Genomic DNA, 13,663 nt, shown 5'->3' with positions numbered 1-13,663 from the left:
CCAGTCAGATGACAGCAGATTTTTTCTGACGCTTAGGTCGCTGCGCATGCGCAAACAGCGGCGCGAAGTGTAGTAAAACTGACAAGCTAGTCAGCGAGTTAACTCCAATTTTTAGCTCTCGGTTTTTTCTCTTAAACCTGGCCGTCAGCAGCTACTGTCCGGACTATGCATCCCTGGCTGATTCAATTCAGTGCAAGTCATCAGAGTAAACTCAGGTAATGACAAAAAATTTACATAGTTAATTGTGTTGTGAAATATTGGATATTGCGGTTATGCATGTATATACATTGTAGATATAAAGAATCCTCAATATATTTATAAATAAGTATATGTTTTGGATTTTTGTAGTGGGTAGATCATTTTGACTTGGTCATTTTATAAGTAGCTCACATGCGGAAAAAGTGTGAGCACCCCTGGTGTAGATGTTGTCCCTGGGACATCGTGTAAATGTTGTCCCAGGGACATCGTGTGATAGCTTGTAAATAATGGAATGAAAATTATTGATTGTTATTAACTTGTGAAAAAGAAGTGTAACAAATCCACATGTTATGTTCTTACACCCTTACAGAAACTGTGACTCCTTCACAATGTCAGGTAAATGTCAACTCATGTTGAATAATCAACCAATCAAGCCTTTTATTATCACATGCAATGTTACACGTACAACTGCAATGAAAATTTCACCCCCTTCTGACCATACATATATTGCTTAAACATCACATTGGGAAGACAGGTCGGAAACAGTTAGGAAGGTCAGAAAACAATTTAATTAATAGATGAGGGGAGAGGAGGAGAAAAAAGAACTACAACCAGACAAAGCTCCTAGAAGACTGAAATGGATGATGGTTGCAGCATGCAAAAAGAAAATGATATCTGTTGACTACAGCATATGCTTTCTCACAGATTACCTTGTGGGAGTAGCTGGACCAAACTCTATTGGTATTTCAAGTTTGAAATCCCTGTTTGACCAGACTAACATTTCAGATGAGGTACCTCTTGACATAAAAATCCTTTTATGTTGTCATAAAACTAATGTTAAATTCTGCTTTAAATACACTTTATTGTACAATTTACTTAATGAATCGTGTTCCTTAGTTCTGTTTTTATTTATATGTATTTATTTATTTGTTTTATAAGGTAATAGATGGCCTAATCTATTTGCAGTGTGAGGTATGTTGAAAAGCTTGTTTGATCATAATGACATAGCATGTTTACGTTTTTTGTAATGTATTTGAAAACATAGGTGTATTTATGTTATTTTTATAGAATTTCCCTCACATTTATCCAATACCAAGCCAAATCACTGGAAAAATTTTGGATGGGTCCACAAGAGCACAAAGTGCATACTTTTTGAAGGTATGACTTGGACTGTGGTAACTATGTTCTTATCACAAAGGGTTTATAAGTTGCCACTATAAACAAACAGCATTTTCCAAAATTGAAGCCTTGTCAGAAGAACCTGAAAAATACCTTTCTGAAACCTTTTCTGTGTAAAGACTTGTTCAAAAGCAATGCACACAGATTAAAACATTTCTGTCTTGGCCAACTGATAAAGAACACCAAAAATTGAGTGGTGCGTGTTGAGTCTGTGGTCTTGATTTGTTTTGTACACACTATAGAAATTAATTAATGTAAACCAAAAATGACACTTTCTATATGTTTGTGTATCTGCAGAATTAATTACAAGTCTCACCTGACAAGCTTTTGCAGTTTTGCAGTGTCATTCTTGACAGAAAAACATACTTGTCACATTATTTTTATTTCCAGAAAAACATCTTTCAGATGTATGAGAAATTGATTGGAGCCTGTCTGGAAAACGGCAGCCACTGGACCTTGTTTGTAAGTTGCACAGATTTTGCACTCTCTCTAGTGCATGATACTTTTCAGTGTCCCTCATTAGGAATTCTCAAGGCCCAAGCCTACCTGTCCTGGGGCAACCATATCACCTCAGTTGTACGGAAGGCCCAACAGCGCCTCTACTACCTGAGGAGACTGCGGAGCGCACACATTCCCAGATCTCTGATGTTGAACTTCTACAACTGTGCCATCAGCAGCGTTCTGACGTATGGATTTCTAGTGTGGTTCCCCAGCTGCACCAAGGCCGATCAGCAAGCACTCCAGCGGGTGGTGAAAGAAGCTGGCAGAATTATTGGAACAAGTCTGCCAGAGATCAGTAATATCTTCCCCACTCGCTGTCTGAGGAGGGTGCACAGTATCCTGCGGGACCAACATCACCCTGCGCGCCACCTTTTCCATCTGCTGCCCTCAGGGAGAAGGTACAGGTCTATACAGGCCAGAACATCCAGACTGGCCAACAGCCTGTATCCACAGGCTGTGAGGCTCCTGAACTCTCTGCCCCCCTCTCACGGACAATAACCATATCCAACTTCTTAATAGCAATGAACTGGTCTGCATTGGTGCATCATATCTTTATTCTCTTCCCCCTCCTGCCCCCCCCCCCCTCTTTCTTAAATAGATAACTATCATATCTGATATCATATCTCACAGTACAATAATATTGAATGGGTTGCATTGTTGTATTTTGTCATGTTTCTCAGGTCTTTGTCTGAATTTCTACGAACATTATTGCTAAGGATTGTCTTATTGCATTGGAGTCACACTGGGTTAAATATGTACACTTGGGTTTTAAGGGGTATTTATTATTTTCTTCTTTTTTTTGGGTTGTATGGAAGCCCCAAACGCAATTTCATTGTTCTTGACAATGACAATAAATAAATAAATACTAAATACTAAATACTAAATACCATATCCATCTTTTTACAAAACAGTTTTGTGACATACCCAAGAGGACCATAGTCTATATGAATTCATTTGGCGAGTCGGAGGTCAGAAAAAGTGCGGTGTTGAAAAACTGGAGGTAATTAATTAACATATTTAACATAACATATTTAATTTAATTGAAATCATTACCGAACGTGGTTATTGATTTCTCTATATGCTTTTTATTTGTAATAACTGCGATCTCTCAGCTCATTTGCTTCAGCAAGAGGCTGCGCTGGAGAGTGGACCTTGTCACATGTGAGCCACCCACATCAACAGGATGGGAACTCATGTGGAGTGCATGTCATAATGGTACTGAAAACTATAGCTTTAACCTATATAAGTAATGTTTACATTTTTGCCTATTCAGTTTTTAAAGCCTTAGAGGCAGGATGGTAAAATCTCAATTTTTTTTGTAGATTGAACCATTTCAGCAGTAATGCTTTGCTTTGGTTGCTCTGTTTTTTTTTTTTCTCGGGGGGGTTAAAAACAAACAAACATTTCTTTGTTAATCTAATTCTTTTTGTTCTTTTTTTTTTTTTTTTTTTCTTCGTCAATTATTAGTTTGCCCAATCTCTCATTGACGGTAAAACACAAGTGGAGGAGTACAACACTGAAATCACAAAGCTCAGGTCCCGACTTTGCCACTACTTATTTTCCTCAATAGGTAAAGATAAAATTAGCTGCCTTCTTTTTCTCTAACATTGGAAAATGTAACTTGTACTTAAACAAATTATATTTTGCAGATCGAACTAGGAAGTGCAGTCAGTGCTGGTGTGTGATTGCAGCCAAAGACCGGGTACACTATGACATGTCCTTAGCCATATAGATTGTTTATTTAATGGACTTTGTTCATTTGTTTTTTGTTTGTTTATTTCTTCTTCTTTTTCTTTTTTTTAATTCACAGGTGCAGTGCCAGAAATGTGGTGCATACAAGCACATGCGTTGTTCAAAGTCTGTTTGTGGCATCTGTATCTTCTGTGAGAGTAAGTCACAATATAACTAAACAATGTCCAAAAATGTTTAAAGTGAATTTTTTTTTTCGTAATTTTGCCTTTGCACACCAGGACTGTGTAATTAAAGTGGACGTTTCAAGATCCAGTTTTTACACAAAACTATTTTAGACATAACTGTGTCGTATTGTGGGGATTTCTCTTCACAATTAAATTGATATAGTGCTGTTTATATCATTCTTCTTTATGTAACAGCACAGTGCAGCACAGCAGAGGGAAAGGAGTTGTGCAGCATAGTGGGTGGCTATACAGGAGGAGCAATAGAAGTAGCCAGTGAAGAATGTCATCAGGGAAAGCATCAGGCAGCGAATGACAAAGGAAAAGTTCCTAAGGGAGAGAACATCTGCAGCAAATCGACAAGTAACAGTGAGATAGGAAGACTGACAGTCAGAGATGAAGGTACACAGACTGAAGACAAAGAAAAAGAAACAGAAGTATACGGCACAAGTCTGAGTACAGATAATGCTGCTGCTGATGATGTTGACAGGATCGATGCAGATACAGAATTTCAAACTGATTCAGAAGGAACTAGTACAGTTTACAGAGTGCATGGTCGCTTATCTGTACCAAGCTCAAAAAAGAAAACCTACACAATAACAGAAGACGAGATCAAGCGCAGAATCAACGCAGAGAACATGTCAGTTCATGTTTTCAGAGGTTTGATTGGGGTAGGTATACATTTCGTGATTTTGATGTCACCTGAAATAAATCCGGGTTACTCGTATCAATGAAGTGACAATGTGGCTGGAAATTGTGCATTTGCTGCAACATATACACAATTACACCATGTAAACAAAAGCATTTAACTTTGTTTGTGCGTGTGTGTGTGTGTGTGTCTCTCTCTGCTCTTTTGGTGTTTGCACTTTTTCTTTTTTAGGGCCGTAAAGCCAAACTGCCCGCAATGATTCTTGACAGGCCTAAGAAGGCCAAAACTAAAGTAACAGTGTTTAGTGTTCTGAGTGAAGAGGAGGCTGGGGAGCTAGCCCTCGGGTTTGCCGGAAGATTGGCCTGCGATGTCACAACAGACATGGTCTGTAAAGGCATCGACCATTCAAGTGCTGATATGACAAAGTAAGTTAGTAAAACAATATGAAAGTTGTATCTTTTTTGGTATTATTTGTCATTTCCCCGTATTTGGGTTATTGGTGTAACATTGTTAATCTTACTTTCTAATAACAGACAGACTCTTCTCAAAATCCAACACAATCTTAAACATGAGCTGACTGATTCCTCAACCTTCAGTTTGCTGACACACACCTTTGGCCCCGCTGCACTGGATTCTGTCATTTCATTCCTGTGTGAAAAACTTGATCTTGTTTCTTAAATAATGAAACCTTTTGTGACTTTTGTTTGTTCTGTAAATCAGAATCTTGAAAATTGTTCATTGTTGTTCTAAGTTTGTGTTAACTATTTGGCAAAAATGATTGGTTCCTAATCCAAACAGCATAATGACTGTTCTAACACATATCTTAAAAATGCTACAAAGAAAGAAAATTATCACATATGTTTCAATATGAATGTAATTGTGTCACACTCGGTTTGTAGTAGCTTTCCTGTTTTATTTTGAGTTTTGGTATGTTTACACTGTTATTTTTATTTCCCGTGTGTTCGTCTTCCCTTATTAGTTTTACTGTATTTAATTAGTCTGATTTAATAACTTATAATTATTTACTTTCCAGTGTGTATATATGCTCCTCGTTTGGATTATTGTTTGTTTGAGTTCTGCCTGTCTTTTCTATTAAAGATTTGGACTTTTGGACTATTAGTGGACCTCGTAGGTTTTTATTCTGTTCAATTGGTAATTGACTGGGTTTAATTTAGTGGCCTGGAAAACAGGCCGGAGGGGTCTGGTCATTTTAACCCCCTAAGACCCGAAATCTTCCATGGCATGCATTTTTAATTTCTCTTTGATATTTGGGCCGATTGGAACCCGATGAATGTAAAAAGAAAGAATTACCAGGTTTTGTTTTTTTTACCTAATTTTTGTTTCTGAGAAAAATGAGAGCCACATATGAGGACATTAATTTGAAATTTCGATAGAACAGTTGCAGTATAATGTCCTCATAACTGTATATCAGGCACTTGTTGATCAAGATTTAGTATTTTGGTCTAAATAACCCAAAATGTGATGTCCACATGTGTGGACGCCAGGCTGGAGTAAAGTGTTAGAGCTATTTATACCTATGTAAACTTTTATACACTGGTTTTTACCTGTCTTGTTTCAGAAAGGTTTAAAAGGGTAATGTCCACAGTTTATTTGTTTATTTATTTGTTTGAATTCAACATATTTTATTAAAGTAATTGAGCTTGAACACAGAAAAAACTGAATCAAATAATCATAAAATCAAATCACTTGCACTATACTGAAGTCTAATCTACTCTGAGCTAATGCCGGTTTCCAACACTAATGATCGGGTGAAGGAGAGAGATGAGGGTGTGCACGGCCACTGGTGCTCTTATCCCTGTTCTTTGTGATACAATCCAACAGGAAAGCAGTCAAACCCTTGGACATTAGCCAAGTTAACGTTCACAAATATATACACACAGAGGAACTCTGAGCCCCAATGTCAGCATTAGCACAAACATGCCACTTCATACCAAATCTCAGTGTGAGGTCAGGTGTTAGTCTCATTCCATTATTCTGGCTATATTTTCTTACTCATTACTATTAAACTTATACTTAAGACTAACTATTAACAAAATCACACCCAATAACTCTGTTATTACACTTTGTATTTAATCATAAAAAGGCTGGATGTTGAAACCTTTTACTTCTATTTTGTATGAGCCAGGATTCTCAACAGCTGATACTCTATGTCCAAAAAGTGACAGGTATCGTTTTATGGAGCAAAAAACTTAAGAGCGCATATCTTATAAATAATACCAACAATTACAAATGCAGACCTTTAATAGTAATAAGTAATCCTTTATTTATAATGCATAGCAATATAAAAATAGTAACATATGAAAATATTACAATGGGCACAGATGAATTTGTATCAAAAACAGCAACCAAGCCAAAGTAATGAATAACACACATAAATAACAACTGCTTGAGAGACCAAACAATTTCTTTTCAACTGTTCCTTGGCAGAAAGTTAAGACAGCTATTCAGCTTTAGGTTTCAATAAACAGAAGTAATGGATGCAGTCCCTTTGAAATGTCACACAAAAGTCTACTTGTGCATATACTTAGCTTTAACTCTTCTCTTTTTTGTTTTGTATTCCAAAAGGTTTTCATTTTCTCCAGAGGATGTCTCTCTTTCAGTGGTTATCGACTGTTCACATTCATTTTCACAGACTGTTGGAATGTCGATGCTGGCCGAACGTTTCTTGCTAGAATACAATGGCCTAATTTTGCGTGCATTATCTGTCGTCTTTATTTCGTACTGGCATATACTTTTGCCTACTTGTTTTGTTTTTAAGACATTTGTATGCAGTTCATCTATCATTGGAGTAATACCCTCTGGAATGAATGCCCACTGTTTAACTGTGTCTAAAACAGCATTTAGTTTTCCAACTGCATCTTCTGTGCATTTTTTGTCTGTGCTTTCAACTACAGGAGTGTCATTCAAAGTTGATAGAGGACTTTTCAGAGAGTTTTTCATTTGTTTAAAATGGCTACAAGCCACCTTCAGGCAAGCACATGTGTTATAGTGAGAGAACGTACTGGACATGAGTTCTTGATTCTATGGAGATTAACAGTAATCCAGAAATTTACAAATTTGTCCCAGGGACATTGCGTAGATGTTGTCCCTGGGACAAATTTGTAAATTTCTGGATTACTGTTAATCTCCATAGAATCAAGAACTCATGTCCAGTTTCACAGCTATGGACCAGTTAATTATGTTTCCAGGTGATAGTTTGATTCATAGATTCAGCACACAACCATAAGTCTAGGCCTTTTAGTCCAGATTCTCTTCACTTATGTTTGTAAAATGATCAGGGAAGCTACTGCAATTTTGCCTGACCCAACCCCCGGGCCACGAAACACCCAAAAAGTTGGGGAACGCTGGTCTAGAGAACACTGGTTAGCTAATGCTGTCGTCAAGTAGCCTATCGCTAGCAAACAAACAGCAAGCCAAGTGAGGAACATATGTATAATGCTTACCGTTTATTAAAGGAAAGTATCCTAAATTGACTTCAAATTCGGCGGACAGGCGGCGGTTTTTCGCTTCTTCACTTGTATTTCGAAATACTCGAAGGCGGGTATTTCGAAGTCGCAAAGGAATGACGTCACAAGAAGGTGATTGGTCACTTGCAATGTTGAACCTGGAACAACATTAATTATGATGATGTGGGAACAATGCTGACACGAGGAAATCAGATCGTCCAGATAAACACACCCTTACAATATTGACCACAGAAACGTACAAGCAAGAACATTTTAACTGCTGGAACCATCTATTAAACTTCTTTATACATAAGCCATTTCTGTGACACTTAGACCCTGTGAGCAAGCATAGGTGACAGTGGGGAGGAAAAACTCCCTTTTAAGAGGGAGAAACCTCCGGCAGAACCAAGCTCAGTGAGGGGCCGCGGCCGTTCTAAGGGTTTTCTTAAGTATATCATTTAAAACTAACCAATTTGAAGTTTCCAATTCGTTTTCCAGAAATGTTTCATATCACGATTTCTTTTACATTACATCAGCTTTGTTTTGTTTCCTGGTGAAACAAAACAGTCGGCCTATAGATGAGAAAAACTGATGTATGCAACTTGGTTTCTTCGATAGTTTGGCTGCATCCTTTATGAAAATTTCAGCAATCATATTTTCAATTGCTGGCTGATTTAATTCCAAGGCTAGCAAAGCTAATCCTGCATTTTTAAACTCTTTACACATGGCTTTGAAAATCACCTCATGGAAGTTTTTGAACTTCTCTAAGGGGATTTTATCAATATCATCCTTGATTTTAGCCCAGATGTTGTTGGTATGCTGGTTGTAGATGTCTGAAACTCTTTCCAGACTGATGACTTTGCCTGATTTTTTTACAGCTTGCTTAACGAGTTCTGCCATACAGTTTTCCACCAAAGATCTGTATTTTTCTTTGTTATCTACAGCCTGCATGGTGGCACGGCGGCCTTTGTCGATTGGAATTCTGCGCTTGGCAGTTTTTGGGGTTTTTTGCGTTTTCGTTTGTAATCGAAACCTAAATTGAAACGAAGGTTGCTGAAGTGTGAAATATTCCTATAATCGTTAATGACATTAACGTTACCACTTCCATAATTATGTATTGTGAGGTCCATTAGCTCATGGATGTGATCACTTTAACCATAAAGAATAACTAAATTCTTCAGGACAATGAACTCACTAAGTTATCCCTCTAACAGAGCCTCCACATGTTCTCACTCTAATTTCCCCCTGATGAATGAAGTTATGCTGCACTAATCTGAATGTTCGGAGGGAAATCAAACGCATTTCAATCGCAGTACTCAAGCTGACTTACCTTTGTTTGAATGACGACTTGTACGTGCTGACTCCACAGACAAGGTACGAAAATATATCAGGCTACATCAATAGCGGTTGGTCTTCAGGGTTTCTACTCCACCTCCGTATTTCATACGGGTCCACATTTCCAATGCATGCTATTTTCTGCAAGTACCGCCGCTTCGCCTCTGGACGCAATCGGTCTCTATACAGTCCATTCTCTTTTGACCTATGCGTTGTTCCCCACCCCCTTAAATTTCAGAGCCCCCAGTAATAATAATAATAGTAACAATTCAAATAGCTGGGGCTTGATCAACCCTACCTGGGTCACCTGGGAAAGGGGGTCTGATTGTTGAAAGGCCCGAAAACCTCTGTGACTGCCATCAGCAGCAGTTATGCAGATTAAGATAATTTTATTGTTTAAGTTATAATAAATACTTGTTACGGCCCTAGCAGGGCCTCCTCCTGAAGGTGCCTGTGTGGGCGTGTCCCACTACCTCTTCTGCCTGAGGTGCCACCTTTCCCTTTTGTGCAGCTGACTCTCGTCAGTAATTAAAGAGATTTAAGCCCAGGGAAAGGTGAGTTCTGGGCCAGAGTGCCATGTGAGTGGTTACAGTTAGTGAGCTGCTCTTTTTGGCTTACGTTTTACTTTATTGACCAACGCCTGAGTTTTGTTTTTCTTAAATGGTGATAGCGGCTTGTCCGTCTCTTTTAGTTGAGCTACTTTAATAAAACTCTTTAATTTAACCCTCATGCCTTCTTGTCTCCTTTTTCTGACCCGGACACTTTTTGTTACTGCCCCCTCACCGCCTAGACCCCTCAGGGAAACGTAACAAGTGGGGGCTCGTCCGGGATCTGAAAAGGGAGTTTGAAATTGGTGGTGTTTGGGGTTTTGTTTTTTTGGCTTTTGTGTGATGGTTGTGTTGCTTTTTGAGAAGAGTAGAAATACACCTTCCCAGTTAAGTTAGGTGAGTGTTCAGCTGAGCTTTTTAAGTTCTTCCTTCGGGCACTCTTTTATTATTTTGTCTTTCTTATTTTTGGAGTAATCCTGGGTGGGGATTAGTTCCCTGTTGGGGGTAGGCAATTCAGTGCTCCAGTTGCTGAAGCTTTGCCTTTAAAGTTGCCTCGAGCCCAGCACGCTCCAGAAGATAGGTAGGTATAGTTTGGTGTGCTTAGGAACTGGGTACGTTGTATTTGTTAATGTGTGTGCAGCAAAAAGTAAGTTGGTCAAGAAGAGGAAGTTGTTCGGTTACCATTAATTGTTGGCTAGCCTGTGAGAGAATTGGCACAGGTGTGTGGTGGTTTTCTTCAGGCTGAAATGGCGTTCCAGTTGAATCAGCTGGAGCTGACGAGCACTGGGCCTACATCTGTTGGTGAACAGGTGTCCAGAGGCTCGTTTGTGAGCAATAACATCCACCTGTTTCCAGTTTTCTGTGAGTCTAGTGTTCATAGCTTCTTTATTGCATTTGAACGCATAGCGACTGCACTGCAATGGCCTCAAGACATGTGGTGCGTGATGTTACTATGTAAATTGACGGGTAAGGCTCAGGAGGTTTGTTCTGGTTTGTCTATGGAGGACTGCTTAGTTTATGAAAAGCTTAAAAGTGCCATCCTCCAAGCCCATGAACTCATACCTGAAGCCTATAAGCAGCATTTTCGAGGTTTGGAGTTGGCACAGGGTCAGTCCTATCTTGACTTCGATAGGGGCAAGGCGAAGCTTTTTGATAGGTGGTGCTCTGCAAGCCAGGTTAATGACTTGGGGTCGTTACGTGAGCTTGTGCTTCTAGAGGACTTTAAGAACACAATGTCTGAGTGTGTTGCTTGTTATTTAAGTGAACAGAGGGTTTCCACTTTACAGCAGGCTGCCATACTGGCAGATGAGTTTACCCTAACTCATAAAACAAATGCTGTAGAATGTGATACCCCTCTGTGCCATAGTACATCTTGGCGAGGTAAGAGTGGGCCAGCTAACAAGGCTGAAAAAGTTGTGGTTTCGAGACCCAAAACGAAGCTTTGTTTCTCTGCCACAAACCTGGACACCTTGTTGCTAACTGTTTGAGGCTGAAACTCAAACAGAAAGCACACTCAAAGCAAAAAGGGCCTGCTTTGAGAAAAGTCAGTCCAGGTTCTCAAACAGACAAGGTTGCCCGGCCTAGTAAAAGGCTACACTTGGAGCATAATTGCTCAGTAGTGTCATGTAGTCGGGGTAAGAGGTCAACTAACCCTGAGTTGCCGCTGGTTGACAATTTCCCAGGTCCTCAAAATGACCCGCAGGGGGACAGACTGTGTATAAAACCACCAGTAAGACCGGCAACCCTGGCTAACAAACATGCCTGTACCGGTGACTTGAGGAATCATCTGCAAAGTGTTGCAGTAAGGTCTTCTGACTGCCTGCTGTGTTCTCCACATGTGATGGCTCAAAAAAGCCCTGGCTATCACATGAGACATTGTTTTGCGGGTCTGCGGCCACCTTCAGTAAGTATTTTGAACCCATTGAGATGGGGTTGGCAGCTTCCGCTAGCAATGCCTAACCGTTGCTATGGGGTTTGGTAGGTGGAAAGCCTGCAATTTGTTGATGTGACAGTTACAGACTTGATTTGTAGATAGTTTATCATAATCACTTGACAAACCACAGGTTTGTATTTATGGGAGGGGGTGTTACGGCCCTAGCAGGGCCTCCTCCTGAAGGTGCCTGTGTGGGCATGTCCCACTACCTCTTCTGCCTGAGGTGCCACCTTTCCCTTTTGTGCAGCTGACTCTCGTCAGTAATTAAAGAGATTTAAGCCCAGGGAAAGGTGAGTTCTGGGCCAGAGTGCCATGTGAGTGGTTACAGTTAGTGAGCTGCTCTCTCTTTTTGGCTTACGTTTTACTTTATTGACCAACGCCTGAGTTTTGTTTTTCTTAAATGGTGATAGCGGCTTGTCCGTCTCTTTTAGTTGAGCTACTTTAATAAAACTCTTTAATTTAACCCTCATGCCGCCTTGTCTCCTTTTTCTGACCCGGACACTTTTTGTTACTTCCCCTCACCGCCTAGACCCCTCAGGGGAACGTAACATACTTTATTTTAATATATCAGATTTAATGTATACATTGTTGGTTTAAAACTACACATTTAACTTTTTTACAAAATGCTTCCAGGATGGAACCAATGTTCAGTCTGTTTTCCACCTGTGGGAAGGAGTGCACACTGCAAGATGCGTTTTCATTAACCCCTGCAAGTTAATGCGGCCAATGAGGTATGCACTTTGTATTTTTTGTCGTAGTAGAAAAATAAGATGCTCTGATGCGACCTGAGTGCTCACACTGTGCCTCCATAAAATGAAGGTTATAACAGAAAATCTGTCGCTCGCTCTCCCTCTCTGTCTTTCACTCACACAGACACGCACACCACCACCATCAACTTTGCTAAATTTCTAATGAAAAACATTAATCAGGCAGCTGTGATTGAGCAGCAATGTAAATCCAACTATTTTCACGGTTGTTGTGGTCGTGATAATTTTGTGATGCCACATCGAAAAGGCTCGGATGAGCTTTCCAAAGTTCTACAAGTTGTGCCTCCATCGCCTGTGTCCAGATCACACGCTGCACAGCCAAGCTGCACCGTCTTTTTCGCCGACAGTTACGTGTTTGCGCGTGAGCAGTGTGAGCAGCTGCGGTGACGCCCTCACGAGCGATTGATGATCGGGAGCTGCTCGAGGTGTTAATCGCTTCTCGTTACCCCACGTATACTACACGATGCACGATGAAGGCCAAAATTGGGCCGATCACCAAATCGGTCGCATGACTCAAAAATCGGCTCAAAATGGGCCAAAAATCGCACAGTGTAAGCCCAGCATTAGAGCAGCAATGTTTGTTCCCCTCAGAGAAAGAAAAATAGGCTGTAAAAGTACAGGGAGGAATGGGAAAAGGAAAACACCTGGCTGGAAAAGTGCACGATAACATCTATAAAGCGCACTGCACTGTGTGCCGGCGCACTTTTTCCATAGGCATGCACACACAATGGTGGGCACACGGAGAACATGAAGGGCGTGAAAGCTCGGGGAACCCTTAACCAATTTCTTGTCCACCAGGCCACGGCAGAAGCAGATATGGTATGTAAACATTGGTTTGTTTTTTTTTAAACCCTCTGGTTAAGGTTAATATGGGCATGTGCAGTGAATATCAGCGCTATGTGGCCAGAAGTGTGATAATATAATTTATTTTGTGTAATAAACAACTGCAAGGATAGATGATTACAACAAATAGATCACTAATACATAAAAGTAATACATAGATGAATAATGATGATGAGTTATGATGCGTAATCATGGGAACAAGTGTGTTTACAAACAGGAGCAGCTGATTAGCATTAGAAAAGCTGAAATAATACCTCAACTGAAGCCAATTGTACTAAATGCACTAAATGTGCACTGTTACAAGAATGATTTTGTTCTATTGTTTTCTAT

At 39.9% G+C, this 13,663-nt stretch overlaps 1 protein-coding gene across 1 annotated transcript; it reads left to right on the top strand.

The window, feature by feature from the left end:
• The first annotated feature begins 445 nt into the window (after positions 1–445).
• On the top strand, positions 446–5,118 carry LOC146615366 (uncharacterized). The gene is made up of 12 exons (XM_085375581.1): positions 446–989; positions 1,138–1,170; positions 1,267–1,356; positions 1,768–1,839; positions 2,790–2,878; positions 2,991–3,093; positions 3,346–3,448; positions 3,528–3,580; positions 3,689–3,767; positions 3,990–4,462; positions 4,672–4,865; positions 4,974–5,118. The coding sequence occupies exons 1-12, from the start codon at positions 777–779 to the stop codon at positions 5,116–5,118; spliced, it is 1,647 nt and encodes a 548-aa protein (XP_085231707.1). The 5' UTR covers positions 446–776.
• Positions 5,119–13,663: the final 8,545 nt, after the last annotated feature.

Source organism: Diplotaxodon limnothrissa, linkage group LG17 (assembly GCF_057381915.1).
Source record: "Diplotaxodon limnothrissa isolate DT_005_m linkage group LG17, D_limnothrissa_male_GT1.1, whole genome shotgun sequence".
Classification (NCBI taxonomy): Eukaryota; Metazoa; Chordata; class Actinopteri; order Cichliformes; family Cichlidae; genus Diplotaxodon; species Diplotaxodon limnothrissa.
Note: the sequence above shows the minus strand (reverse complement) of the source record. Positions and strands in the feature narration are given on the sequence as shown.

Coding starts and splice junctions, on each gene's coding strand:
- LOC146615366 (XM_085375581.1), top strand. CDS start 777: ATGAGGGGAGAGGAGGAGAAAAAAGAACTACAACCAGACAAAGCTCCT. Junction 1,171..1,266: donor TAATCTATTTGCAGTGTGAG/GTATGTTGAAAA, acceptor TTATTTTTATAG/AATTTCCCTCACATTTATCC. Junction 1,357..1,767: donor AAAGTGCATACTTTTTGAAG/GTATGACTTGGA, acceptor TTTTATTTCCAG/AAAAACATCTTTCAGATGTA.